The sequence below is a fragment of the Paroedura picta genome, chromosome 5 (genome assembly GCF_049243985.1).
Source record: "Paroedura picta isolate Pp20150507F chromosome 5, Ppicta_v3.0, whole genome shotgun sequence".
Classification (NCBI taxonomy): Eukaryota; Metazoa; Chordata; class Lepidosauria; order Squamata; family Gekkonidae; genus Paroedura; species Paroedura picta.
The window spans coordinates 44,374,475-44,402,346 of record NC_135373.1 but is presented as its reverse complement, the minus strand read 5'-3'; the positions used below and the strand labels follow the sequence as shown (position 1 = coordinate 44,402,346).

General features: G+C 46.3%; 1 protein-coding gene across 4 annotated transcripts; it reads left to right on the top strand.

Moving 5' to 3' along the window:
• The first annotated feature begins 327 nt into the window (after positions 1-327).
• Positions 328-26,939, top strand: CAP1 (cyclase associated actin cytoskeleton regulatory protein 1). Of its 4 annotated transcripts, none has more exons than XM_077337593.1 (13): positions 328-489; positions 13,771-13,892; positions 14,174-14,274; positions 14,609-14,686; positions 15,923-16,066; positions 16,497-16,582; positions 17,947-18,052; positions 18,829-19,012; positions 20,543-20,733; positions 21,835-21,958; positions 23,900-23,982; positions 24,180-24,323; positions 25,343-26,939. In XM_077337593.1, exons 2-13 carry the CDS (start codon positions 13,781-13,783, stop codon positions 25,424-25,426), a joined length of 1,437 nt encoding a protein of 478 aa, XP_077193708.1. In that variant the 5' UTR covers positions 328-489; positions 13,771-13,780; the 3' UTR covers positions 25,427-26,939. The 4 variants fall into 4 exon arrangements, with proteins under 4 accessions (XP_077193708.1, XP_077193709.1, XP_077193710.1 ...); XM_077337594.1 differs by having other exon boundaries at positions 413-489; positions 13,768-13,892; XM_077337595.1 differs by lacking the exon at positions 328-489 and adding an exon at positions 596-616.
• Positions 26,940-27,872: the final 933 nt, after the last annotated feature.

Here is a 27,872-nt window from a genome sequence, read left to right as displayed (position 1 = left end):
CGTCCTCATAGATGCAAAAATTCCGGACAGTTTAAATCCAACTGGCAATTTTTAATCCCGCCCTCCCAAACAGGACTTCTTTGCCCTGCATTCCTTCCTAAGCCATCACTCCATGCCAGACAGAAGTCAAACAGGTGCCGTTCTTCTCAGAAAAGCTACACCAGTTAGATATCCGCCTGTCGGATGAAGGACTGTCTCCTTAATTGGCCTACTTTCGCGCCAACAGTTCTCCCGCTTGCCGCCCATCACCATTCCAAGCCCCGCCCTTTCGGGCACCTGCCAAAGCCACGCCTCCTCCCCGACCCGCTCGATCAAGAGGGGCGTGCCTACCCCCGCCTCCTCGCGCGCCTTTCCCCCCTCTTCTTCTTCGACTGAAGTCCTCGCGCGCGCGCGCGCGTATTTCCGGCCGGGCCGGAAGTGGAGCGGGGAGGGCGGTTGGGCGTCTCCAGGCGGAAGTGGAGCAGCCGGGAAGAGGCGAGCTAGACGGAGGTGAGCGAGCCCGGGCTGGGGCGAGGGTGGGAGAGCTGCACCCTGAGAAGCGAGGGCGGCCGGTCTGACCCCCGCGCCTCACTCAGCTTGCACTGGACTGAGGGGCGAGTGAGGCCGGGGGCCGGAGGTGACTGACTGCCTATTGAGGGGTCGATATGACGCATGTCCGAGCTGAAGGCGAAAAAATAGCAGGCAGCACGCCGGGGTCTGGGGCGGGGGCGGCCGAGTCGCATGTGCGTTAAAGATAGCCCTAATGATTGCAGTCATTGGGTGGGGAAGCATTTTGTCAGGGGAGGCCCTGCCCGAGGTGCAAGCCCATAGGCATGCTTGGCTCCGAGGAAGGGAGCTCTGATTCACAGTTCGGCTGGAATTGTGTGTTTTTCCTTAGTCGGGGGGGGGGGGGGAGGTGCCGGTGGGCTCTGGCTGGAACAGACCTCGCGCGGTTAGTTTTCTCTGGCGGCTGCCAGTGTCACGCCGCTGTGTTTTCCGTTTCCTCATTCAGGCAAAAGACCGGGGTCGTTTGCATGTGGGTTTCCCCCCCACACACACGAGTTTGGTCCTGCCCCAGCGAGGTGACGCTTAGGCTTTACCGGGGGGGGGGGAGGGGGAGAGGCAATTCCAATCTGTCACGTGCTTGACAGTCTCGTTCCTGATACAGGTCTCGTCAGCCTTCTGTGGCTGTTCGAATAAGATCATTAAATTATTATTGCTGCATCAGGCAGGGCCGAAGGTGACTTGGCTAGCATTCCATTTATGCAGAAGTCGTCTTCATGAAGAGTTTCCAGCAGTTGCAAATCTACCAGGGCTTCAGGCCGTTTTTAAATGGTCAGTGTTACATGGACGTTTTGGCAGGACTCAGAATTAAACCTTCACCAGAAAACCCAGTACATTTTTTTAAAAAGCAACCCTGGAGCATCTCCTTTTCTTGATCACAGCCATTTTCACAGAGGAAAGAAGTCAGTAGGAAGTGACATTTAGATGCTGAATGTTTTTTGTTGGGATGAATGAGTGGGGTGTTGGCTTTAGTGTGGGTGGAAAAGGAAGAATATCTGTTCGTACATTTGAAGCACTTTGATAGAGAGAGTATATAATTAGAATACCGTATGGTGTATTGGAAAAGCCGAAATATGTACTGGATGGGGTGAAGAGATGTATGAATGCACTGTGAAAGATGCTTCAGAAAAGAGATGCATTGTTTGAAAAGGCAATGTGCAAGTTAGCCAACTGGTATCTGATTTTGTAAAAAAATAGTGGGAACAAAAGCTTTACCTTAGAAACTGGTTACCATCATAGCTATGGTGCTTATCTTGTTAAATTCTGAATTAAATAGACAATCGTGGGTGAAACTATAGTTAAATGTGAAAATGGCAGAAGGGATGCAGTGTGGAGAAAATAGTGCCCGAATAGTTGGTAGGATTCCCAACTCTTGTGGCGCAGTGGTAAGGCAGCAGACATGCATTCTGAAGCTCTGCCCATGAGGATGGGAGTTCAACCCCAGCAGCCGGCTCAAGGTTGACTCAGCCTTCCATCCTTCCAAGGTCGGTAAAATGAGTACCCAGCTTGCTGGGGGATAAACGGTAATGACTGGGGTTAGGGAATGGCAACCCCCCCTGTATTGAGTCTGCCATGAAAACGCTAGAGTGCGTCTCCCCAAGGGTCAGACATAACCTGGTGCTTGCACAGGGGATACCTTTACCTTTAGTTGGCAGGAATAAAAGCAGTGTGCTTTTCATACAAGCAGTGTGCAGTCTGAACAAGGCAGTGGGGAGGCTGAAGTTGGGTCCATCTTGATATAGGAGTTTTTGAGAATGAAGGCAGTAACCTGGCCCTGGGTATACTGGCGGGTGGTAGGAAAATGTTTCAGATAGTAGCTGTGTGTGAGACTGTATTAGGAAGCTGGGTGTTGGAGCCAAGAGGAGTTCTTCCATAAGGAGTTGGCTCCATTCTTCCTGAGTTTTGTCACTATTTGCTGTATATGAGTTGGCAGTTTCTAGTCTGGCATGTGTGGATGCAAAGAGCTTTGTAATTCACATAGATAAGTGAGCTGGGGCAGCTACTGGATAAAATAGCTATATGGCCTTGCAGTTTTTCTCTTGTGAGTGGGCCAGGCAGAATCCTTTGGAAGCAATGCTGGTATGTGCCAAGTGCAGCTGAGTAATAATTGAAGAGAGGAGCATGTCCAATTGTCAGTAGAGGTGCTTCACCCTTTCTCATTGTTCTCCTGGAACTTGGGAATCGCCCAGTGAAATGGATTAGCTGTAGGTTCTGCACAGAGATAAAGTAGTATTATTTTACATGGTGCATAAATAACTTAAGGGATTCACTCCCTCAGGATGCAAGGATTGCTTTAACTTTTAAAAAGGTAAATTCCTAGGGGGTAAGTCTGTCAACAGTCATCACTTAACTTAATGGTTAAATGGAACTTGCATGTTCAGAGGTAGCATATCTGGGTATCAAGATTTTTGAAGCGGCCCAAGGAGGGTAGTCACCTTCATGCTTGCGAAGTGTTGAGTTATCTGAAGGTTGGTTTGATCCAGCAAGGCATGTATGTTTACAAAGGTGATATTGACCTCTCCCCTGTTGGGTAGGAGCCCTGTGTAAAATATACTGTAAAATACAGTATATCGTGTCTCAGGATCCTGGTAGTTAGTTATCTAAAGAAACAGTAGTTTTCTCTTGCTTCTGAGACTGAAAATATTTCAAAGCGCTGTGTGTTTCAGGTTAGTCAGAAACCGTTGGACCTATTTAGCATGAATTCTTGGGGGGCAAAGTTTATTTGTTTTTTTCTCCCCACAAGACTTAACAGAACTGAGGGGAAACCAGTTACTTAGCTGTATGAGAAGCAATAACTGTTCCCAGGTGCACTTCTCATGCTCAACTCAATTTAATAGGAGAGCTTTACTTACAGATGTGCCCCATTAAGGCAGGATATAGAGGTTTGGGTTTTTCTGTCAACTTCCTGGATTAATAGTTGGAAACAAATGATCACTCTGCTCTCTTTAAAGCGGTGCCTCAGAATGGTACTTTGTGTCTGCATTCTCTCCTTTATAGTGTCTCTTGCAGGGCTGTTGGGTGTGGGGAGAGAAACGTGAGTTCAAATACCTGCTGAGCCATGTGGGAACAGAGCTTGTTTGTGTTTCCTTGTTTTCCAGAGTATGAGAAGAGATTGACCAGATAGCCCTGGACATTATCTGTAGTAGCATTTTTTCCTCAAACTTCCTTCCCAGGGAGGCATGCCAGGCCAGGTCTTGCCTAAACAGTAGGGGGCTGGTTAATAAGTTTCCTTTTTAGGAAAGACTGCAAATAGCTCAGTTGACTGCTTTGCCTTGTCTTTTATCTGCATGTTTAAGAACATAATTTTAAATGTATCTGATTTGGGGAGTCCATATGCTGAGTATGTAAAATAGCCGTATATATAAAAATAAAACCAGCCAGGTGACTTTGTGTTTCTTGTTACCTTTCATGAATGGTAAAATAAAATGAAAATGCCCTCAATATGTTGTTGAATTCCTTGGAGAAACATCAGGATATGCCCTATGCTAAACATTTTTGATGCAAGATTGTTCTCCCCTCCCCAAGTAGGACCTCTTGTATAATTATTAAAGCCTCAATCACTTTGTGCAATTCTTTTAAAAAGCTAGCTCATTTTCTGTTGCTGCTCTTTATGCCTAAACCCCTTCCCCCAGTAGGTGCCACCTTCTCATCCCTCACCTTTTCCCTCAGCTTATCTCCATTGCTCCTTGGTCCTTAACTGAAACAAAGCCAAGTTGTGCAAAACTGTACATTCTCATATTTCCCTTGTTACATCTGCCCCTAGTCTCCTTTTAGATGTCAGCTTCTCTGTGTGGAGATGGTTGTTTAGTTCTATTGTCACTGGAGCATAATGTACGTTGTCAGTGCTGGACAGACGAGAAGCACGTGCCTCATTTAAGTCAATGACGCCTGCTCAGGATAAGTTCATGGTAGGATGTGCCCAGGAGTCTGGCCTCTTGAGCATCAGCCTCCTGACTTGGGAATCAAGCTCATGTGTGCACCTAATCATACAGGGCAAATAAGAATTGCCTTGGGGCAACCAAGCAGTTTGTAGTGTTGGAAGGTTGTTGGGTTCTCTGTTGCATTTAAGATTATCACCATGCCACACAAACACTGAACAAAAATGTCAGTAGGAAGACCATTTAAAAAGTTTTATGGTCAACCAATGTGCTTGCAAGGCTGTTCAGGGCACCTAAGATGGTGTAGGCTTTCTACAGCCATGAATAGCGTAGTTCGGGGATGTCCAGTATGCTGCTCATGGGCACATGGCAGCTGCTGAGACCTTTTTTGGCACCTTCTAAGTGTTTTTTAGAAAGCTGATGGGATTTTTGCCCAGAAGGGCTTCTGATTGGCCATTGGAGATCTGATTGACTACCCAATTAAAAACACAGTGCAGGTATATTCCCTGCACAGCTGAAGATAATAATAAAAAAAATTCAAACACAATAATTTCATTTTTAAAAGCTTCCTGTCAAGCAAAACGTCTGCCTGAAATATTGAAGACCAATTGCCGGAGTTTTGGATAACCTCGCTCTTTTGACATGTTGTGGTTGGCGCTGCTTCCCGTGGTAGTAGCTGTCTTGGAGTTATGTCTTCTACCCTATGTCAGAATTCCAAAGGAACCCTCAAACTTTAAAAGATTGAGGACCCTAGATTAACTCTTCTTCCAGTTTTCTGCACCCAAGATCTCTTCCTGTGGGTTTGCATCATAGCTGAAGTAAGCTTTGCAAGCACCATGTTAACTCGAGGTGGTAACTTGGGATATATGGCTGCCACTAGCCTCATAAAAGATTTGCCAAAAGTGGGGTGGCATATTGTACATTTGTAATATCTTTGCACACTTCTCTGATTCATTGGTTTCAAACGATGTGCAGGCTTTGCCTGTTCATCATGTGTATTCCCAAGCAGAAATATTTTCTTTAGAGTAATGCATTTTCTTATAGCCTGATTGTTGGCCTGCTGGCAAGCAAGCTGCAAGTGTAGACTAACAAGATAAGAACTTCCTAAGCAGCCCATCAAGGCTCTCGACACTGGCTCCTGTTGCTAGCTCCAATAAGCATCTGGCTTCAACAGTTTCATGCCAAAGGAGTGATCAAGTAATGGCATTCAAAGGTAGCTGAAAGGTTGTTGCTTCCCTCTGCATATTAGCTTCTCATTACAGTCCTCTTATTACTCCTGTCACTCTTGCTGTCTTTCCATCACAGATTTGGCAGCAAAATATACCTTTGTGTTTGTTTTTTTTGTATCAAGTGCCTCTGGGAAGTTCTGCGGTCTTTGCAGTTCCATGGGCATAGAACTAAAGCAAAGGTAGGCTGCGCGCCAAGTGAAAATGGTGTGTCATTTCTGAGAGAGCCATTTATATCACCACATTAAGACGTGGTTGGTGGCAGAGGAGTGTGGTTGTATTATTCCATGCTAATACATTATATATCTTGTAGATTGTAGATGGTTCCCCCATGCAGCGCGGAAAAACTGCAAGGTAGGACTAGGGCATGTTTTAGTGCAAACCACAGGTAACACAAAAGCTTCAAAAACATTGAGAATTAAAACCACAAACTATAAAGCAAGTCCTGTGTATGTACAGAGCTTGCCAAAACAATCCGTCTTGGGGAGGGAAGGAACAGAGACTGAACAAGAGGAGAGATAACAGGGACCAGCAGGGTGGGCTTTAAAGTTCTCATTGTGGCTTCTTAAACACCCCCCCCCCCCCAAAACACACACACACACTATACTGAGGCTGAGCGAGCAGTAATATCAGGGCTTTCTCAGTCTCACCTACCTCACAGGGTGTCTGTTGTGGGAAGAGGAAGGGGAAGGCAACTGTAAGCCGCTTTGAGACTCCTTCAGGTAGATAAAAGCAGCATATAAGAACCAATTCTTCTTCTGGGAAGAGGAGCCCAATGGTACAAGAGTGTCCGCATCCTTGAGAAAAAGGAACCTTCGTGGTAAGTTGAAAGTTAAGTTCTCGAGAACGAGGAGGACATTCTGGAACCATTGGGTCCCTCTTCCCATGCATATCAGAGTGTCCTCCTCACCCTTATGAAGACAAAATCTTCATGGTCAGTCCAATGTTCTTTTCTCATTTAAACTTGAAGAGTAGCATCCTGCTGAGCTTTTTGTGGCTGTTTGTCTGAAATTTAGCGACATAGCATGAAAACGCTAAAGCATCTCTTGTAAAAGTCTGCTCTGACAGGAAAATAGAATCTGGGTGGCTTGACTTCCCTCCCCACCATTTCCTAGTAACGTAACTGCCATTAAAAAAAAAAGAGTCAGTGGCTTAAGCCGTTCTAAAGAGAGTTTTGTTTTTCAGGCACTTACAGTGAACAAGGAGCACTTCAGGGGCATGTCGGTGTATGAACCATGTGTTTGAAAGCCACTCAGCAGGTAGAGTGGATGGAAGCTTAAGTTCTAAAGAAGAAAATGCTTATGATTTTGTTATTGGAGCAAGCCACATAATGGAAGAATAAAATGGGGTGTCATCTGTGGCCTTCAGCAGATATAATACATAGCCACAGTTTATTTTATTTTAAAATGTATTGACTAGGGTTGAGCGGTTTGGCAGCCGGTCTCTCCCAACACAGCCAGCTCCATGGGGGGGGGGGGGGTGTAGGCGCAGGTGTCAGCTCCACGCCTGTGTATGTGCGCCCACTGGCGTGCTGATCCCCCCCCCCCCGAGGTGCAGGCTGCGTCGGGAACTGAAGCACCCAACCCTAGTATTGACCTCCACTTCTGGACTAATCCAGCTCATGCTGATTTACAGTAAACTGCTTCCCCCATCACCAGTCCAGCATGGGCTGATGCCCTTTCCCTGCACCCACTGCCCACCAGCCTCCGGGTGTGTGTGTGGCTTTTTGACCTAGTTGTTCAGAACATCTTCCACAGCCTGGCCTCAACCAAATGCCTGGAGGAAGAGCTCCATCTTCTAAGCCCTACGGAACTGTGATGGCTCTGTCAGAGGCCTCAGCTCTTCCAGGAGCTCATTCCACCAGGTCGGGGCCAGGACTGAAAAAGCATTGGCCCTGGTTGAGGTCAGGCGCATTTCCCATGGGCCAGGAACCATTCTCATAGAGAAGAGACCTGCGGGGGGGGGGGCATAAAGAGACAAGCCATTCCTCAGATATGCAGGGCCCGGACAGCAAATGACCGTAAAGGTTATGCCAGGAACCAAAACCTTGAACTTGATTCGGAATGCAATTGGCCGCCATCGTAGCTGCCTCAGCACAGGCTGGATATGGGCCCTCCAACATGACCCGGAGTGGACCCTAGCAGCTGTGTAAGGTAAGGCCCATATAAAGAGAGTTACAGAAGTCAAGTCTAGAAGTGACAGTTGCACGGATCACCATGGTCAGGTGTTCCCCTTAGCCCTAACAAAATAATACATAAACCAAGGTTGAAGATTGATTGAAAACACCATGTAGAACCATGCTGTGAAGTGAGCCTGCAATCCAGAACTTGTGTTCATCACAATCAGATGTATCTTTAGCACTGAACAAACTAAATGGCAATTTCCTTCTCCTTTGGAAGTACATACTCTCCATGCATGAGGACTTGTTTCAGCATGGTTTAAGTGTACCCACATGGTTAATGAAACAAGCAATGCTTAGCACATTTTTAAATGACTTCCCAATTAGAGCTTGCAAGGCCAGTGAGTTTGAGGGATACTTTTCATATAGATCAACTCCCATAGCAAGGAGATATAAGGCATTTTTCAGCTGAGTTCTATGTTTGCAAGACGTACTTCAGAAAGAGTCGGGGTTTCCTTGCCAGACCGCAAGAAAACCTGACATTCTAGAGAGATATGCTGTTTCCTGATGTTCAGGAGCCATGCTCTCTTTGGCCAAGATCCAGGGGAGCCCTGCATTCCACTAGGAGCCAAACTTGCAGCAGCTTGTAATAAACTGCTTATGGAGCTAGAAACTGTTCTGTATCTGAGATTTCAGGCTGCCAGTAATCCCTGTATCTGAAATGCAATCAGACGGAGGTAATAGTGCTTTAATCCGATAAGGCCCATGTGGAATGCAGCGGGCTCAGTGGTCGAGAACGGTACCCTGGCCTGTGGCCCGTTAACTGGAAATAACCTCAGAATTCTGATGTGAAAATTGCTAGATTTGGCCAGTGCAAAGAAGAGCCATGACAAATGTGTTAAGCTTCACTTCCCCATAATTCTAGCAAGTTTTCATCATTACATTCTGCTTTATCTTGGGACTCTTGAGGCTGATGAACACAATTGAATAGAACAAACAGAACAGGGAGGTGTGAGAGGGCAATCCTGCAGCTTCCTCCTACAGCTTTTTGCCCCCTATGTTCCCCCACCTACTCAATCTGTTTGTCTCCCTTCTGCCACTGCTTCTTTTCTTGCTTTCTTGTGCTATCTTCTCCACAGCTGCCTGTACTGCTGCTTACACAGCTCACTCGCCTACCTGGAACCACTTCTTTCACCTTCCTTGCCGCTACCTGCTCCTTGTGTCTCACTGCCTTGCTCTCCCATGCTGCCTGTTTCTTCCTTCCCCATTCCTTTGGTCAACTCCTCACAATCCCCTACCTACCAAACACTATGTACTAAAGGCATACAATGCTGCTCTGTTTTGCTTTTTTTAATGTAACTCTCCCACTCTTTTTGTTTGGGATTTTTCTGCAAACCTGCATCTCGGTCCCTTCCTCTTTTATGATTCCCTTCTTTGAATATAGCCTTTAACCAGCCACATTTTTAACTGTGTTCAGAATTAGATATAATTACTGACTCAACCCACCTATCTCCTACCACCTTCTTCCAGTGTGAGCGTTCTATGATAGCCACTTTCCCATTGCTCAGTGTTTAAATGCAAAGATTCTCCTTGTCCAGAACCCATTATCTGCCGCATGTGCACATGTGTGTTTCAGATGCTTTCACGTCACTTCTGATTATGGTGGCCTCCATTAATTAATGACCTGCAGAACAGACTAGCTTTGACAGCCTGGTTCGGGTCTTGCAAACTGAAGGCTGTGACTTCCTTTATTGAGTCACTCCATCTCATGTTGGTTCTTCTCGTTTTCCTTCTGCTTCCCCAGCATTATTCACACATAGCACACACTAGCATAAAACAGGCCCACTCCCAAATGTTCTCACTTAAGCATATAAGTCAGCAGGACAGAGTGTGGAAGTGGGGTCCTGGAGGTAGTCCTCAACAATTCCGGTGAATTGTCCTGGTCTGACTGCAAGGAAGCTAGCTGGAAATCTTCTCAGCTGTCAGTTTGCAATTTCTATAACATAAATCAGGAAGAGACAGGTTGTCCCAAGCCTCCAGTCCATGCCTCATGTACTGTGGTCCCTAACAGTGTGAGATGTGTGGAAGCAACGTAGGTCTGTGTACTTGCAACAGGAAGGGAATTCAAATAACTAGATACGTATTGGCTGTGGGGGGTTAGAACCGTCTTTGGGTAGGTATTCCCTTGTAAATTGGAGGGCATTCTTTTGTTCAGGCGATGCAAAAAGTTTATGAACTAATACCTTTGTGGACGTATATTGCAAAGTTATGCTGTTGTGAAATCTCAACTGCCCGTTTCTTTTGAAGAAGTTGCTGCTGTTGTTGGTTACACGGTCACCAGTCACCCTGCTTTGCCGTTATTCCCCAGATATAAACGTGTATTTTCTCCAGGTATTTTGAATATTGATTTTCTTCTTCCCATTTCCCTGGCTGCTGTTACTGCTATATCTGTGTGTGCTGAGCTCTTTTCCCCCCGCTCTGCTTCTGCCACAGGAAACTGTGGTTTCAGTGTGTTCACTGTGTATTTTATTTTTATGCTGGGATTTCTTAATTTTGTCATGATCTGTCTCAGATGTGTTTTAAAGGAGTATTCAAGATGTAATTATTTTAATCAGATGCAGCAAAATGTGGCTGCTTTTCCAGAACTGGTAGCGTAGTTGAAATGCTGGGCTTAGCGCAGCCTCATCAGAGTGGTTTGCAGCCAGGGTTCTGAATTGGTAGGAGGAAATTTCCACTATATCACTTCTTTGCCTTTTCAAAAGCAAAGCCCTGCACGAGATTATTTGCGGCCTCCTGTGCTGAGAAGGGAGGTCTGAAGGGGTTGTTTCTGTAACTGGTCCCTAGGTTTGTAGCCTCTGCTGTTAAAGTGTAGATGGGAGCTCTTGACCATTGCTTAACCTTCATCCTTTCAAGCGAGATTGCTCTCCTTGACAGCCAGGATCCTACATAATTTGTCACTGCTGTGGAAGCATTTCTGCACTCAGTCTTTCATACAGAAGATATGACCTGCTCTCTGTTGAGTGAACAAACAGCAGAATTGCGTGCAAATTAAAACTTATTGGCATGAGATGCTGTCAATTGTTCAATGTAGACTTCATGGGCCTGTGATTCCCTGCCTTGAGAGGCCATTGAAAACCCCATGTGAAAGTAAGGTAATATTTTTTTATGTAGAAGGGAAAGTTTAGGAGCTCAATCTGAGTTAGCATAGCAGTGACTGTCTGTAGTAGATGTTGGCCTTCCTGTAAAGGGGAAGCAGAGACAAATTGGCTGTTCCAGGAAGGAAGCTGTTCTCTTCCTCTTCTCTGTGGCCAGTACGTTTGGTGAGTGGGAGCAGCACAATTGCATCCAACAGCCCTACCCAGGCCGGCTGTCTAATTTAAGGATCATCAGAACACTCAGTAACAGTGTGATGTATGTGGAACAGTCCTGTCTCTCTTTCTATTGTAATAGAGCTTGCAGAAGAAACATATGATACTAACCGCATAACTTGATAGACCTTGGTGTTTTGATCAATATAATGCTAACAAGTGGCATGCCTTATTTTATCCATCCATCAAGGGCCCATTGATACTTGCCCACCAAGGCTGAGAAAAATCTTCCCTATACTGCAGTCCTGCACTGTTCGCTGTCTGTTAATGGGGTGGGGGAGTGGCACACTTAGTTTGCATTGGAAGGAGTCACAACACGGTCAGCACACACATGGTTCCATCTTACAACACATTCCTGGGGAGTATGAGACTATATCTAAGGGCAAGCAAGCAGCTTTCATGGCCTTGTGTATGAGTGTGGATCTGTCTGAACTCCAGGGGGTTAGACTTAGAATAGTTATTCCTTACTTTTCTCCCTGCAGGGATCCTTATCAGATTTTAACAATACTTCCCTGAAAAACAGCCCCAATTGAAAATTAGTTTCAAGGTACAATTTTAAATGAAACAAAAAAAGTCTTTGACTGGTCCTCAATCCTATGTGCCAGCTTGTCCAGGGCCACACAGTGCAAACCAGAGCTAATAGACAGAGGTTTTGAGCCTCTGAACTGTATACCTGCTGAAGACAGGAAGAGCAAACAGCTCATATGTTGGGCTGGCAGCAGAGCTCCTTCCAATCTGCCAGCGAAACCCACGTGCACACTGCATGGATGCTGCAAAATTTGTGTGCCATTCATTGTCTGCAGTCTGGAATGCAAAGGGTGAAAGATCCTGAAGCTTAATTTAGCAAGCCCTTTTCCGCTTTAGGCCCAGTGCTGCTCCCAGTGCCTGGAGATAAAAACGTTGGCTGGCTTAGTTTTGAGCTCTTTGACGATATAAGGGAATTTTGTTCTTGGCCTGGCAGTCTGATTCATCTTCCAGATGACTGCTGCAGTTTGAAAGAAAGTGACTGGCCAGCCCCTCCCTGCCTGCCCCTTATTTCAGCTTGCTTGTGGGCGAACTCCTAAATGGGTCTCCAGTTTAGAAGGCTAATGGCAGGCTTTGTTAGCTGCCCCTGGGGGAGGCAGCTAAGAAAACTCACATGCCTCAAGCCTTTTCTTCAGCAACCCTTGGAAAACAAGATCCTGCAGGGAAAGGCAAGAACAGGGGCACAATTGTTTCCTTGCCTTGGGCAGCTGCTTGCCTTGGCACGTGCCTGGGCCTGGCATGCTAATTTAGCTCTGGCCATCGCCAGCCTTGTGTTGCTCAAATGGGTTTTGTGGCTGCTTTCTCGACCTCAGGTAAGCACAATGGTTGCCTGTTCCTGGTTGGGACAGAAGGGAGCTCTCTGCCTTCCGCAGGGAACCTGCTGTGGCCTCCAGCGTCTCTTTAGCATTTGGTGCTTTTCGCATTTGGTGGTTTTGAGGTCTTGGATGGGAAATGTTTTAAGTTGTTTTCCTTGTCTGGAGTTGCTGGGGAAAGCCATTGAGGAAGGAATGCCGTCTGGCATCCCATTATACCTATAACATTATACCTATAACTGCAGGAGGTGTTGGGGGAAGTTGGTTTGCTCTTGACAGGAGTCCCAGATGGCTAGTTGGAGAGCTGCCCGTAATTCATATAGAAGTATTGGAGATCTGTTGCCAGGTTTCTGGGAATAGGAAACTATGGGATACAGACAGGGCTTCTAAGGACTGGTTCCCACAATGAGCAGCAGCTCAAGCACTTCCGTGTTTTCATACCACAAGAGCACGAGGGGCTTGAGCTAGCTTTGTGCTCTCCTGAGTTTCATGCTGACACAGTCCTGGTCTCTCAACCATGGCTTAGCAATTGGGAACTTACTGGAGATTTGGCTTTCTGCATTTTCCTGCAGGAATTCTTTCCTCCCCCTTTTTTTCTGTTCACTTGGGTGCAGTGTGTAACGGTATACCACAATGAATGCCCAGGGAGAGTTCAAGGCTGTAAGGGTTCAAGTGGAGTTTTAACCCTTCATCGCGGTAAACTCTGACAAGGAAAGATAGGAGGGAAATTTTATTGGGGGTGCACACTTCCGGAGTGAGCTGTGAGGATCTCAATTGGGCTCTTGTGTCACCCTCCTCATACAAATGCATGTCAGACTAGCACCTGTGAACAAACAAGGACAGCTGGTGACTGAAGTTGAAGCTATGGGGTTTTAAATTCCCAAAGACTGGACTCGGTTGTTTATGTAGATGAACATGCTCCTTCGGTAGAGTGCTAGGATGTAGTAATTACTAAAATCAGCACTTGTCTAAATCTCCAGGAAGCACGGAGGACCATTTTTTGGGGGTACAGAACTATTAGGGACAGGGCACCGATTTTGATGTTGCCAGTGCTTGCCATGTGGCCTGTCAAAAGCAAAATCCCAGGGCTGTTCTGTCTCATAGCTCAGAGAAATTGTTGGGCTTCTGGCTGAGAGGGCTGGTTTCTAGCCTTACCACAGTGGAGCAAGGGGAAAGACCGTCATCTGTTTCAGGCTTAAGTCTAACATTTTGCATCTATTTAGTATAAGGTGGCCTTTATGTACACACTGGCCATCTCGGCTTCCTCCCCATTCCTTAATGTGTGGTTTGCCTCAGCAGGTGGTGAGAGATGACAGAGTTGCAGAGCCTAGTAGAACGGTTGGAGAAGGCTGTGGGGCGCTTGGAGATGGTGTCCGTCGGCCCTGGTGCGCAAGGTGGTTACGGAGAAGGCTCTCAGAACAGTAAGAGACACGATTGACACTAAGCTTAGCACATTGGCTGTAGGCATGCATTCCCCCTTGCAGAATCCAGCTGCTTGTTTTTAAAGGAGCAACAGTTCTCACGTGGCAACAGTCTCAGTTCTCAGATGATTCTGATAACTCTAATGCTTCCTGCAAGTAACTCTAATGCTTCCTGTCTTGGGATGCTTATACTGTGAATACGATTTGCACATAAATTCAGACCAAGCCCAGCTGCTCCCCCTCCAATTCTCCTCCTAGCCTTGCTTTGTCTCCCTCTACAGGACTAGCTGAGTACGTGCAAGCTTTTGACTCTCTTTTGGCTGGTCCAGTAGCCGAATACATGAAGATAAGCAAAGAAATTGGTGGCGATGTCCTGAAACACGTAAGCCTCAGGTTTCTTCATTGAAAAATGTGTGCTTGAAATGCTTTAAAGAAAACCTAGATTGGAGAGTAGCAAATTGATGGTGAAAGCAGACAAGGGTTTTTTGGGGGGTATGAAGGGGCATCAGTGGTTTGTCCCAGTTCTTTCCTCATGGTTTACATTCATAGTTTGTGTAGACTTTGTTTCGATCTTTTACTTGTGAATTTCATCTTTGAACTGTAGTAAGAGTTGAAAGGTCACCGGTCGTATATAGAGGTGTACATCCCAATCCCTTATTGATTGTTAGCTTAAGGTAAAACCATTGCTGTCATGTATACTTTTCTTTCTCTGGAAGGCTAAGATGGTCCACTCGGGACTGATGACAGAGCGAGCGCTCCTGGTAACAGCATCCCAGTGCCAGCAACCAGCAGCAGTAAGTGTAGAGAAACCTGTGGTGTTCAAGAGTGACTGCAAAGTGTATGGATTTGGGGGGGGGGGGGGGGTGACAACACACTCTCTCCTTTAAATAATACCTTCAATGTCAAAATGCCATAATATTCTCCAAGCCTTGTTCTCCAGAATGCCAAAGCCTAGATATTAAGTCAGTGCTGTGCATAATTTATCAGATAGTGGTGTGCCAGGGGTGATGTTTGCTGAGTCATTAGTCCATAAGTGATTCCAGTGATTCTCTTAGCCCAGAAAAGTGACTTTTTAGATTGGGGAGGGGTGGGACTGTTTGGTTTCTGCCTGGGTCAGAAGATTCTAGCCCACACAGGTGTATATCAGTTTGGCTGTGCATATATTTACTTTTTACTCTGTTCATTCATGCCCCACCTTTCTTCCCCTTCTCCATTTTATCTCAAGAACTCAGTGAGGTATATGTGGCTGTGTGACTAGCCCAAGGTCACCCAGCAACCTTCCGTGGTGGAATGCAGGTTCAGATTTTGGGTCTCCTAGGTCCTAGCCTGTCACTGCTGCACAAATGCCACCTCCGTCCCTTCTGTTTCCCAGTTATTTGCTAGCTGAGGTCTGAATTAAAACTGGAGGCGTACTTCCCTTAGAGTGAAAGATGAATTTTCTTTTAGCTTGTGTACATTCACTTTCCCTTAGAGGAGTGTTGTCCCCTCCCATGCTGTTCTTGTGTGTCTTTGTGAGTCATCGTTCTTGGCATGGCTTCCAGTCAGAACAAAAGCCCAGAACACTGACTCATGCAGAGTGGCAGCAGGTAGCCTTTCCTGAGGGCAGTTCTTCCTATTGTATCTCTGTGCTGGGAGTGACTGACTGTTGATTTCCATCCCACCTGAAGCAGGCATGGGACAGAATTACTTGCAAGAGTCTTGTGGGAGGAGGGTTTTAGCCAAGAAGTGACTCATGCACAGATGCAGTTGGGTAGCCACCTCTGTAGGAAGCTATTGTGGTGCTCTGCCTACTGCACCCCACCTTGTGACAGCCCTAAAAGTTCTCTGAATCAAAATGCTGTGATGTTACACCTCTTATTTAAGTCATGGTTGTGGTCCTGCGTCGCATAAAAACCTGCCCATCAATAGTACCAGCCATCTAAATTGTGTGTGTGTTTGCGGGGGGGGGGGGGGGGGGTAACACAGGGAAATGAAATGTGTAAAGTATTTTTGTGGTTAAGTTTAATTTCTACCGTAACTTTTAATTGCAGAATAACTTCTCATCCCTGCTGAAGCCAATCTCAGAACAGATCCAAGTGGTCCAGGACTTCCGGGAGAAGAACCGTGGCAGCGAACTGTTCAATCACCTCTCAGCAGTTAGTGAGAGCATCCCTGCACTAGGCTGGGTTGCCATGGTAAGGATTTCAGAGTTGGGTCCATCCAAGACTCCATATTGTCCAGAGCTGAATTCTCAGTGGGTATGCAGCAAGTAATTCCATACAGGATTGACTTACCACTGGGTGCATGTAATTTTAAAATGGAGCTAATTTTATGGCATACTTTGCCACCCTCTGCTGGTTTGTTCTAGTCCTGAGGACTGGTGGGACTATAGGATGTTATTTGTTCTGTTTAAATCAGTCTGGATCATTTTCCCCTGGGAACTGTAGTGATGTGTGGGGAATTCCTGGTAGAATCCTCCAAACTACAATCCCCATGATTCTTTGTGGGAAGAGACTGCCAGAACTGTTGGTACAAAGCCAGTGCAGGCTTGCTCTCCACTTGTTCACATAGGGCTATGGTAAAGTTTCAGAATTCGTGTTCTGATGTTGCATTCTCTCCTTGTAGGCTCCCAAACCAGGCCCTTATGTGAAGGAGATGACAGACGCAGCCATGTTTTATGGCAATCGTGTCCTCAAGGAATATAAAGATGTGTAAGTCTTGGAAGGTGAAGGGCGCAAGGGCTTCAAATCACAAGCATGGAAGGGCTTCAAATCAGTAGTGGTGTGATAGCTAGGTTGTCTGCAGGGCTTCTGTTCCCAGGGGGTGGATTTCAGTCTTTTAATACCTTTCATAGCCCAGATAGTGAGTCCCTAACTGCAGTGTCAAAGTAGATGTTGCTGTATTTATTTGTAGTCTGCCTTTCTAGCTGAGGATCAAGCCAGTTTTAGCAATGTGATAGAGCAGTATAAGATAATAAACTGGTCCAGAATGGGGTGGCCAGGATACTTGCAGGAACCAAATGGGGAGAGCACATTCTACCAGCAATGCTCCTAGCTGCACTGGCTCCAGATTGAGGACTGAATCAGGTTCATGGTATTGGTTCTTACCTCTAAAGCCCTAAACAGTCTAGGGTCTTGGCACCTGCGTGACCATCTCCTCCCCTATCCCCCCTCAGAGTACAACCTGCTCAAGATCCCTGGCCCCAGAGAAATCAAATTGGCCTCAGCCAGAGTCAGGGCCTTCTTATCCCTGGCACTGACCTGGTAGAAGGCTCTTCAGGTAAGATCAGGGCCCTGTGGGATTTAAAACAGTTCTGCGGGGCCTGCAAGGCAGAGCTATTCCACGGGGTCTATGCCTGAGGCCTACAAAATACTACCACTAGTTGTCCTCCCTACGAACACCCAACATATACAGATATGGAAAGGAGACTTTCTGCCAGAAAATGAACAATGGTAGCACTTTACCCCCTCCCCTCTGCTCACACTGAGAAACCATGCTCTGGGGATTTTAAATGTAGGTTTTAAAATATTTTATTGTTAAATTTTAAAATTCAGCTATGTTTTTACTGAAAATGTTGTAAGCAACTTTGAGCCTCTAGAGAGTGGCAGCATATAAATTAGATAATAAATAAGATTGGCTTGCAAAGCTACAATGTAGTTAAAAACAGTATTAAGAAATGACATAAGAAATTCGAAAACTAAATTACCAAAATCCATAAACAAGAATTTTGTACGGTGACTGCAGTCTATTTGTAAAAGCATCCCAAGCAATCCCCATTTTAATACGGCCATATTCCCTTTATAAATATGCAAAAAAGTCCAGCAGAAGTGGAATGCCCTTCTGCTAAATTGGAAGGTTAGATGGTGCCAAGGTAGAAACAGGTGAGTTTGAACAGGGTTTGTTTGTTTTGGTGGGCTAAGGAGTTTGATTGTAGCAGAGGTCAGAACGGCCAGGTTGTACAGAGAGCTCCACCTGCAAACCGGGGAGTAGAACATCTAAAGCTCCTAGGCAGAGTTTCAGATACGCCCCTCCCCTTTTACCGGAATCAATTAGTTTGCCTGGCTCTTCCTCCTAGAGATAAGAAGCATGTAAACTGGGTGAAGGCTTATCTGCGCATTTGGACAGAGCTGCAGGCGTACATTAAGGAGCATCACACCACTGGGCTGACCTGGAGCAAAACGGTGAGTGCCTGCTGAATGTTACGGCAGGATGTGATAGCTTGTGTGTGTGTGTGTGTGCACGTCTTCTTGTCGGCTCTTTTGCTGCAAGCACTTATATTGAGATAATTGAAAGCTTGCTGCTTCACAGTGCTGATGATTGATGTATGTGTTGATAATCCTTGAATATTTCTACTGAAGTTGCGCATGCGAGGTCTCAGAGTAAGCCTTACACTCACACACTATGTAGTTGTTTTGGAACGCCGACTGAAATCTGTGCAATTGCATTCCTGGGCAGCTGTTCCTGTCTATCATTTCTCTTTCCTAAAGCATCTTGAAGAAGCTGTTTAGTCCCTGAACAATCTTTCCCTGCCGTTCTAGTTATTCTAACATCTCGCCTACCCTCTCCAGTATTCCTTAACTTACAGGTTTCATTTTCTTTTTAAACGAGCCGCATTTAGATCTGTACGTCTGGAGCTGTAGATTGCAGCTCCCTGCTCTAACTCATAAAAGCCTGTGCCACAATAAATCTGCACACCTCAGATATGCCCCAGGGCTCTGTTCCTCATAATTGCACGCTATCAAATTGTGGCTGACTAATGACAACAGGGTTTTCAAGGGAAGAGACAAACAGAGGTTGCTTCTTCTGCCCAGCCGTCTCCTTTCTAGGTCTCCCATCCAGGTACCACCTGGTCAGCCTTCCTTAGCTGATGAAATTGGGCTAGCTGGATTTATCAGGCTCTTCTGTTGCTCATACTGATTTGAAATTCCTGGGTTTTCTTTTTTTTCCTTTCCCCCAGGGACCTATAGCAACTGCAACTGATGGGGGCTCTCCAGCTCCTCCCCCTCCTCCTTGTGGCCCACCCCTACCACCTGGGCCTCCACCTCCGCCACCTCCTACCTCCACAAATTCTGGAGCAGATGACCCTGCATCCCGTTCTGCGCTTTTTGCCCAAATCAACCAAGGAGAAGCCATCACTTCTGGTAGGTAATGCCGGGGGGCAAGGGGCAGTAGGGGAACTCATCTGTGTTCTAAGCAAGCTTGCTTAGCATATTAATTACAGTCTTGTGAGCTTGGGAAAATGTATAGGTTTCAAACAGTGGTGTTAAAGGAGGTGGTGTGTGCAGCTTCTGAGTCACAGGAGAGGTGGGGTCCTGCAAACCCATTTTTGTATAGACTTGCTGGTGCGTTTATACCAGTAGTTTTATCACTGGCAGCTCTGGATCTGTTTTACTCCTGCAGCGGCTCTGCAAGGGACACGTGTGTGCACTTTGTTTCCCAGCAGTTTTTGCCAGGGACAGCTGAGGCAACTTCCCAGTGACAGAGTTGGAAGTCGACTCAGGGTTGGGTCCCACAGATCCATTTCACTGGTGGGGGGGTGCTTTCCTACAGTGGGGGGGAAGCTCCTTCTAGTGGATTCGGACATGTGTTGCGTTCTCGATATGTCCAGGTTGCAGCTTGCTAAACTCTGGTTCGAGCTAATTCTGTCAAGATTTTCCTCCCTCTACCGTGGATCTTAGTTAAAGCTCCCACTGTATCATATTGATGTGCCAAACAAGATGTATTTGCATGGCTGATGAGAACTCAGTCTCCATGGTATGTGGCAGGGTGGTAGCTTCACAGCTAGGAGTAATGTTAATGTAGGAAAAAGAAATTTGAATTCTGGGAATTGTAGTGGTTGAGGGAGTGAGGAAGTGTGGGATCAGAGAGTAGGAGGGTAACGCACCAGATTTTATGTTGCCTCCAGCTCTAGAGCTCTAGGCGGGGAATTCTTGTCTTGTGTTCTAGGAATAAAGGAACTGCATTGTGTTCAGCAAATCCCCCAGGAGTGTTAAGGAGCTGCGGCTCTGATCTCTGAGCTAAGCCAATTAGCTCTTTTTCCTCCTCCTGTTATCCTTTGACAGATCTGTTAATTAGGAGGAGCCCTGTGCTTGCGCAGTAAATGCAGCTGCCACGTCTGTTCTCAAAACACACAGCGGGTACAGCTGGGCACCTGCCTTTCCCACTACAGCGCAGTCAGTGGGCCCTACAATTGCTACTGATTTCCTCTGGGTGCAAATGGAACATCTGCAGAATGGTTTGGACCCAGAGCCTGCCTTTAAAAACTTCCATTATTGTGAAAACTTAAGCATCTAATTCTGCAAGCATTTAATTTTCTCCCAGAGAGAATGAATAGCAATTCTTAGTGCACAAAAAGTGAAAGCACTGTAAACCTCCCAAATGACCAGTTCTCAAGGACTTGTGTTGGAAAGCTCTTATGTGGGGAGGTGCACCCTTACTTTCTTTTACTCCTCAGGTAACATCAGGAGCCCCAGACCAAGTGAGGGTTTCTGGAGCAGCATTGCTAGTGTGCAGGAAGGAGCTGTGTTTCAGTGTGCTCCAGTGCCACTGTAGTGTTGTGGGCTGTGGAGCATGCAGGCATGAAGAAAGGTTTCCTCTGTGAGGGTTAGATTCTTACAGGGAATGTCAGCCTAAAACCCAGTCCTGGAAACCCATGACAGTATCTCTTCTAGGTTTGAAGCATGTGTCCGATGACATGAAGACCCACAAGAACCCAGCACTGAAGAACCAAGGTGGCCCAGTGAGGACGGGACCAAAACCTTACACAGCTCCCAAGCCTTCCTCTACTATCAGTCCCTCCCAGAAACAGCCCCTAAGGAAGGACCCTCCTTTCCTGGGGCTGGAAGGGAAGAAATGGAGAGTGGTGAGTGGTCTTGCGGTGCCTTAGCATCTAGGCCTCATAGCTGTTCGGGTGGGCTGTGGCTGCATGCCCAGTGATTTTGCAACAGCGTAAGTTGCAGCCGCAAAATAGGCTTCAAGTAGAGGGCACATCTGCAGCAGAAATAACTTTGCAGACATGCTCAGTGTACCTAATGGCACATGCACAGCAGAACCCAGCTCGTGCCTCTGCAGAACTTTGGTGTGTTTAGTGCAATGTTGGGTGCAGCCCTCAGCCTCTTCTTTCCTGGCTCTCAGATACGTGTATATTCTTAGGTGTCTACATTGGTCTCATTTAAGGCCCAAATCCTTTCACTGCTGGTCAGTCTCCTGTGAAGTTGACCTTGCCCAGCGGGGAGAGCTTTCAGATATGTGGGGGCATGCTTGAGTTTATGGTTTGGGGTAACAAGGAGGGGACTGCACAGTGAAAGGTGCTGCGGGGTGGGGGTGGAGAGAAGTAAAACTGGCCTCGACCAGGGCCTAGGCCTGGTAGAAGACTCTACCTAGTGAGATCAGGGCCCTGCAGGACTTTAACCGTTTCTGCAGGGCCAGTAAGATGGGTCTGTTCTGCCAAGCCTATAGTTGAGCCCAGAAGTAACATCAAGGATTCCTGGCCTCCCTACTGGATAGTCCACCCAGATAGACAAAACAGATTCTCCACAATTTCCACCTGTGAGAAGGTGGTGGCTGATGATTGGTTTTAAATTTTAAATGTAATTTTAAATGTGATAATTGGATTGTATTGTTCTTTATATTAACTTACCTGTATTTTAACGCTGTATGGAATCTTCTTGCTATCTGGCCTGAGCCAATAAGGAAGGGTGGAATACAAGTGAAAAATTAATTAACATTCAACTAAAGGGAAGTTCTCCTGCAATTGGAGTGCGGGGCATGGAATGGGAAAAGGGCCAAGATCTTATAACCAGTGTCCATGGGTACATGTTTTCTTTGAAGGGTGGGCTTTTTAATTGCTGTTGGTGATAAGGGCGCGAGGAATCTGGCACTGTCCAGACGTTTCTTGATGCGGTTCCTGGTTGTCTCCTGAGGGATGTGACAATGAGCAGCCTTCTTCTCTTCCATGCTTTAGGAAAACTACGAGGGTGCTTCCAACTTGGTAATCAGTGACACTGAACTGAAGCAGGTGGCCTACGTCTACAAGTGCATAAACAGTACACTCCACATCAAAGGGAAGATCAACTCCATCACACTGGGTAGGTTCCTCGGTGGCTTGTTAATCAGCATAGGAAGCAAGAGGGGGAAGGGCGTGCGCTGTTCAGGGCAGACAGGCAGGCGCTCCGGAGTCCCTTCTCTAGGGGAACAAGGGGAAGTGCACAATGGCAAGCTCCTCTCGTATATCCTGAACTTGGTGGGCTGGTTTCTACACAAGTATGCCACTGACAAAAAGGGACTACTCAACCGATTGGTGCAAAGCAGCAAAAAGTATCCAGCCCCTTTTGCTGCATCTTGACCTCAGAGTTCTGAATGAGTGTGCTTGATGGTTCTTACCTGACCTGGAAATAGAGTTGCCACCTTCAGGCTGGTAAATCCTAGAGATTCTCATGTGGTTCTTTAAGGAGGCAGCTTGGCAAGGGCGTTCTGCAGGGTGTGATGTCATAGATTTCGTTTGCCAAAGCCACCGTTTCCTTTTGGGGAGCTGATCCTCTCTAGTCTGAAAATAGGTTTTAATCCCTGAGAGAACTCCAGGCCCCACTTGGATGGTTGGCTGCCCTCCTTGGAAAGCAGGCACAGCACTGAGTAATCCCCCTTAAACCTCAGCGGGAACAGCAAACTATAAAAGATGTAGAACAACAATTGAGTCCGGTGGCACCTTTAAGACCAGCAGGAGTTTACTGAAGTTATTAAGATTTTGTGTGTAAGAACACTTCTTCACCTTAAAATACAAATAAGTTACTATAAAGAAGAATGCAATCTAATCATAGCATTTAAAATCACAGTATCTGAAGACATGTGCTTGCAGATGAAATCTTACACCTTCAATAAAATTCTCTTGGTCTTAAAGGTGCTGCTTGGCTCAGGTGTTATTCTGCTGCTTCAGACCAACATGGCTACCTTATAAGGACTGCATCATTGCCTTATAAGGCGACAATAGGAAGCATTAGAAGAAGAAACACATCTGGGTTCCCTGGAAGCTTTAGGGCCCTACTGCACATTAGACCTGTGGTGGCAAAAGCCATTTTAGGGGAGAACCAAGACCTAATCCTGATTGTGTCCATGATGTGGGGGGCTCAAGTGACTCCCCAGTGCCTTTTCAAGTACTCCAAAAGCAGCAGGGGGAGCTGTTGAGGCATTTCAAAAGGCTAAAATGGGGACAAAATTGTCTAGTGCCACGGATTTGGACCCTGGATTTGGACCCTGATGGCATTTGTTCAATGGTCAGTCTTTCCTATAATGGTGCCGGGTGGCCACAGGTTGAACTTGTGGCTGCTGTAATGTCTCCTTTGATCCGTTGACTCTCAATACTGACAACAAGAGGGCAGGCTGAATAGGAGCAATTGCGGGGACTACTTGCTAGGGCTGCATTTAGGACTGGAGACGGAGGCAGTGGGATTTGAAGGAAGGAGAATATTGGGGGTGGGGGGGGGACCTGTTTGAGTTCAGAGCTGTTGGAAAAGGAGACTGAATTTTTAAAAAGTTTCCAATTGTTCACCCTTGTGGGAGGCAAGAAGGGGTAGTGTGCCAATCACCCTTATTTGGTGCAAGGCCAACAGGAGCAGAACCCACTTGGCATGTGTTTTCCAGGCTACAGCTACTTCCCGTGTTACAGAATCCCTGTGTGGGCAGACCCTTCAATGGCAGCAACAATATGCAAATTCTTGTGAATTCTGGGAGCCTGGAGGGTTGCTGCTGCTGTGCATCCCTTGGCTCTCCGCAAGTGTATCAGCAGCATGGCAATTGTGGGATACTTTGAAGTCAGCAGGCTTCTATCCAGAAGGGGAGAATTGTCATGATGGTCAGCTTTTGACTACAATGTTTTTTTCCTGTCACCAATAGCTTGTACTTCCCTGCTCACTCCTCTTTTTCCCCCTGCTGGCATGAAAACCTGGGTTAAGCACTTTGGTTTAAAGAGTCATGCTAAGGCTAAAAGATACGGGATGGTAACATTTCCACTGCCTTCTCTCCCCTTTCTACAGATAACTGTAAGAAGCTGGGACTGGTGTTTGATGATGTTGTGGGCATTGTTGAGATTATAAACAGTCGGGACATCCAAGTACAGGTAACGGCCCATCCCAGCACTCAGTTCCCAGAATGGGGATGTGAAACAGTCATTGGGCTTTAGGATAAACAAGCCTGAGATCCATATATGCTACCATTTTAAAAAAAATTAAGTAGAAAGCTACCTTGCTGCTTATCTGTTTTGCCCTGTGGTTCTCCACTCCAGGAAGCTCTAACTATCCTTACTACCCTTGCTAGGTTTTGGGTAAAGTGCCAACTATATCCATCAACAAGACGGACGGATGTCATGTTTACCTAAGCAAGAACTCCCTAGAATGCGAGATTGTCAGTGCCAAGTCTTCAGAGATGAACGTTCTCGTTCCCATGGACAATGGCGACTTTGTAAGTCTTTTTCCCAGTCATGTGGAGGGGTTCTGCTAGCTTTCCAGTTGGATGGAAATTACTCATGGGCCTGTGGCTAAATCACCAGCCCAGAAGATTTGTGTTGTAAAGGATCTTGGCAGATTTCTAGATCCTTTCATACTTGTGACCTAGGATTAAGAAACAGTTCTACTTAGTTGATACCTTCCTTGAGACTGCATAACGGGGCCTCTTATGTAAAACATAACTTAGGAGAAAAGAAGAGCTGTGCTTGGATCAAACTAAAGATACATCTAATCCAGTATCCTGTTTATCACAGTAGCCAGCCACCTAACTGTACCTTGGAAGTTTACAACAGGGCATGAAGCCAACAGCTTGATGCAATGGTTAGGAGTGCCAATGTCTAATCTGGCAAGCTAAGATTCCCTGCTCCTCCCCTACATGCAGCCCGCTAGGTGACCTTGGGCTCAACACAGCACTGATAAAGCTGTTCTGACCGAGCAATAATATCAAGGCTCTCTCAGCCTCACCTGCCTCACAGGGTGTCTGTTGTGGGGAGAGGAAAGGGAAGGCAACTGTAAGCCACTTTGAGACTCCTTTAATTAGAGAAAAGTGGTATATAAGAACCAACTCTTCTTTTCCTTCAGTTTGCTCTTTGGCAACTAATATTCTAAGGTATAATGCCTTTGAACGTAGAGGCTCTATTAAGGCATCATGGCCATAGAGATAAGCAGTGAGGTCTGTAAATTAATCTGATCCCCTTTTAAAATCAGTGCATTCCACAAATGGTGTGTGTTTCCAGTGAAATATTTTAGTCTGCCCTGAATTGTGTTGATTAACTTCTTCCCTTGACCTAAACCTCATGATGGTGTGATGCTGGTGTGGACCTCTTCCATACTGTGCAGTGGTGGATAACTGTAAAGACTACAGAACTTTTGCCTCCACATCACTTTAGCACGCTTAGTATACTTGCTAACCCTCTTTTCTTCATACTATACAGATAAGCTTCAGTATTGACTCCCACAATTTTGTTCCCCCAGAACGAGTTCCCGATCCCTGAGCAGTTCAAGACGCTGTGGAATGGGCAGAAGCTAGTCACCACGGTGACAGAAATAGCTGGATAAGCCGACTGGGCCCGTGACTCCTCCCCACTCCCCACCAGCACTGTGGGACAAATCTGCTTTTGGGGGATATTTTTTTTTAAGTTTTCCTGTAATTTTCCCCGCTGCTGTCAGTCCACTTCTGCCCTACCTGAGAGACATCTACCTGCCTTCACTGAAAATTAACCTCAGGCTGGGATTTGAGGTAGGATGCGGCAGGACTTGTTTGATTCTTTCTGGTGGTTGATCAGTGGGGAATGGTGTTGCATTCCTCCCTCCCCGTCAGACCAAACTGCGTCACCAATCAATCTTTTGTCTGATCTTTCTTCTCCCCCCCCCCATTGACTTTGGGGCCAGTATCAGAGGCCCTTTCATTTAAGAGAGAGGTTATTTTCCTTCTTAGAAACACAGTATGTATCAGGGTATAGCAACCCCTGTGATGTGTGCATTTAAAAGTACATCTGCCAGGTGTGTTTGGGGGAAGTTACAAGGGAACAAATTAAATTTTGCAATTCTATTCTAATCAGGGGTGTTCAAAAGACTCCAGGAGTGGCTTTGCTGGACCAAAGGCTGAAAAATTCCTTCCTCCTTGATTTTTTTCCCCTTCCTATGTGCTCAGTGTAAAACAAAAACAAAAACAAATTCTGTGTTGTGCCATGATGTCGGGGAGACCTCTTGGTTATCAGTGCCACAAGACCACCCCTCCAAGGTGTCTGGCCAGCAGCTAAAAAGCTGCCACTAACCCTCTTCCATTCAAGGCCCCCCTCCCCCGTGAAAGCTGTGCCCAAAGGGTCCCCTCTTCTGAGCAACTGGACATTCTCATATGTTCAGCCTTTCAGGACGGTTTTTCTCAGCACCTGCCCTTTCCCTCGCACCTAGGGAGGGCTGAGTGATCATTCCCAGTCCAGTATTTAATTATTTGTAAGCACAAGCTCATTGCAGTCAGTTGTGTAGTTAATTGAAATCAATTTACGCTATAGAACAGGGGTAGTCAAACTGCCGCCCTCCAGATGTCCATGGACTACAATTCCCAGGAGCCCCTGCCAGCAAACGCTGGCAGGGGCTCCTGGGAATTGTAGTCCACAGACATCTGGAGGGCCGCAGTTTGACTACCCCTGCTATATAGAAGCTGGAAGACTTCTCCCCCACCCCCGGCTGTCTGCTTCCTTCCTTTTTTTGCTTAACTTTTCTTTGTGCAGAAAGTTTGCGTGTTGGCAGGGGCACCGCAACAGTTGCGCTCAGGCACTGAAGGCATGGTACTGTATCGGCCACAAAAGGGAGCTAGCTGCCTATGCGCTTGGTTCCTGGTGTCTCGGATAGCATATCTTATTTCCTTTCTTGCCACATTTAATGAGTTCACTTTTTTTCACTGAAATGGAACTTACCAAAAGATATGCAATCTTTTCTTATTTTGAGACTGTCCTGTGACTTGTATTTCTCTCGAGGCTTGTGGAAAAAAGAAAAAAAAACCCTTTTCTTATGTACTTAAAAATTATACTGAAGATAGAATAAAGTTAATGCCAAGTTGCTCATTAAAGTAGTGACTCTTATTGGGACATCTGCTTGGAGGCTGTTTCAGTGTTGAAAAGGGAAGTTAACTTGTGGTTTATTGCACAACAGAAGTCCAGATTAATAAAGGAAGTCCCAACCTATTTGAGTCTGCATTGCATTTGGAATTCTGAGGGGGGGGGTGATAATTGCGAAACCCAAAATGGCCTTCAGAGGAGGTAGAGCCAAAAGGGTAATTCCATACTGACTAAGGAAAGCTACGGTGCTTCCTGTTCTCCTGATCCTCCAACAGACACCTGTTTCATTTCAATGACTGTCAGTAATAAGTCCTGCCCACTTTCTGAAATGTTTCCTGTGCCATGGCCCTGATGGATTATCTGGGCTAATAGAATTTTATTCCCATTGAAGCACAACTGATTCTAAGCTGCTTCGGGAATAAACGTTAAGTCTTTAAAGAGCTAACATAGCTACTCCTGTGAACATACAGCCCTGAAGTTTCTTTCACTCCAAGGTGACTGAGGCTTCTTTTATCCCACTTTTCAGGGTCCAAATGTCACCTGTCCAGCTTGGGCAGGCTTCATTTCACCCCAATACTTGCATTTCTTTGACAAACTAAGGGAAATACACGCCAGTAAGGAAGCTATGCTTTAAGGCAGGGGTAGTCAACCTGTGGTCTTCCAGATGTCCGTGGACTACAATTCCCATGAGCCCCTGCCAGCATTTGCTGGTAGGGGCTCATGGGAATTGTAGTCCATGAGCATCTAGAGGACCACAGGTTGACTACCCCTGCTTTAAGGCTCTTTGATGTGTCTTCTAGCTCAGGGGTACTCAACCTGTGGTCCTCCAGATGTCCATGGACTACAATTCCCATGAGCCCATGCCAGCAAACACTGGCAAGGGCTCCTGGGAATTGTAGTCCATGTACATCTGGAGGGGACCACAGGTTGAGTACCCCTGGTCT

Excerpts from the sequence above, each read along its gene's own strand:
- CAP1 (XM_077337593.1), top strand. The coding sequence starts at position 13,781 with ATGACAGAGTTGCAGAGCCTAGTAGAACGGTTGGAGAAGGCTGTGGGG. Across the intron at positions 14,687-15,922 it reads AGTGCCAGCAACCAGCAGCA|AATAACTTCTCATCCCTGCT; the intron begins GTAAGTGTAGAG and ends TTTTAATTGCAG. Across the intron at positions 18,053-18,828 it reads GGCTGACCTGGAGCAAAACG|GGACCTATAGCAACTGCAAC; the intron begins GTGAGTGCCTGC and ends CCTTTCCCCCAG.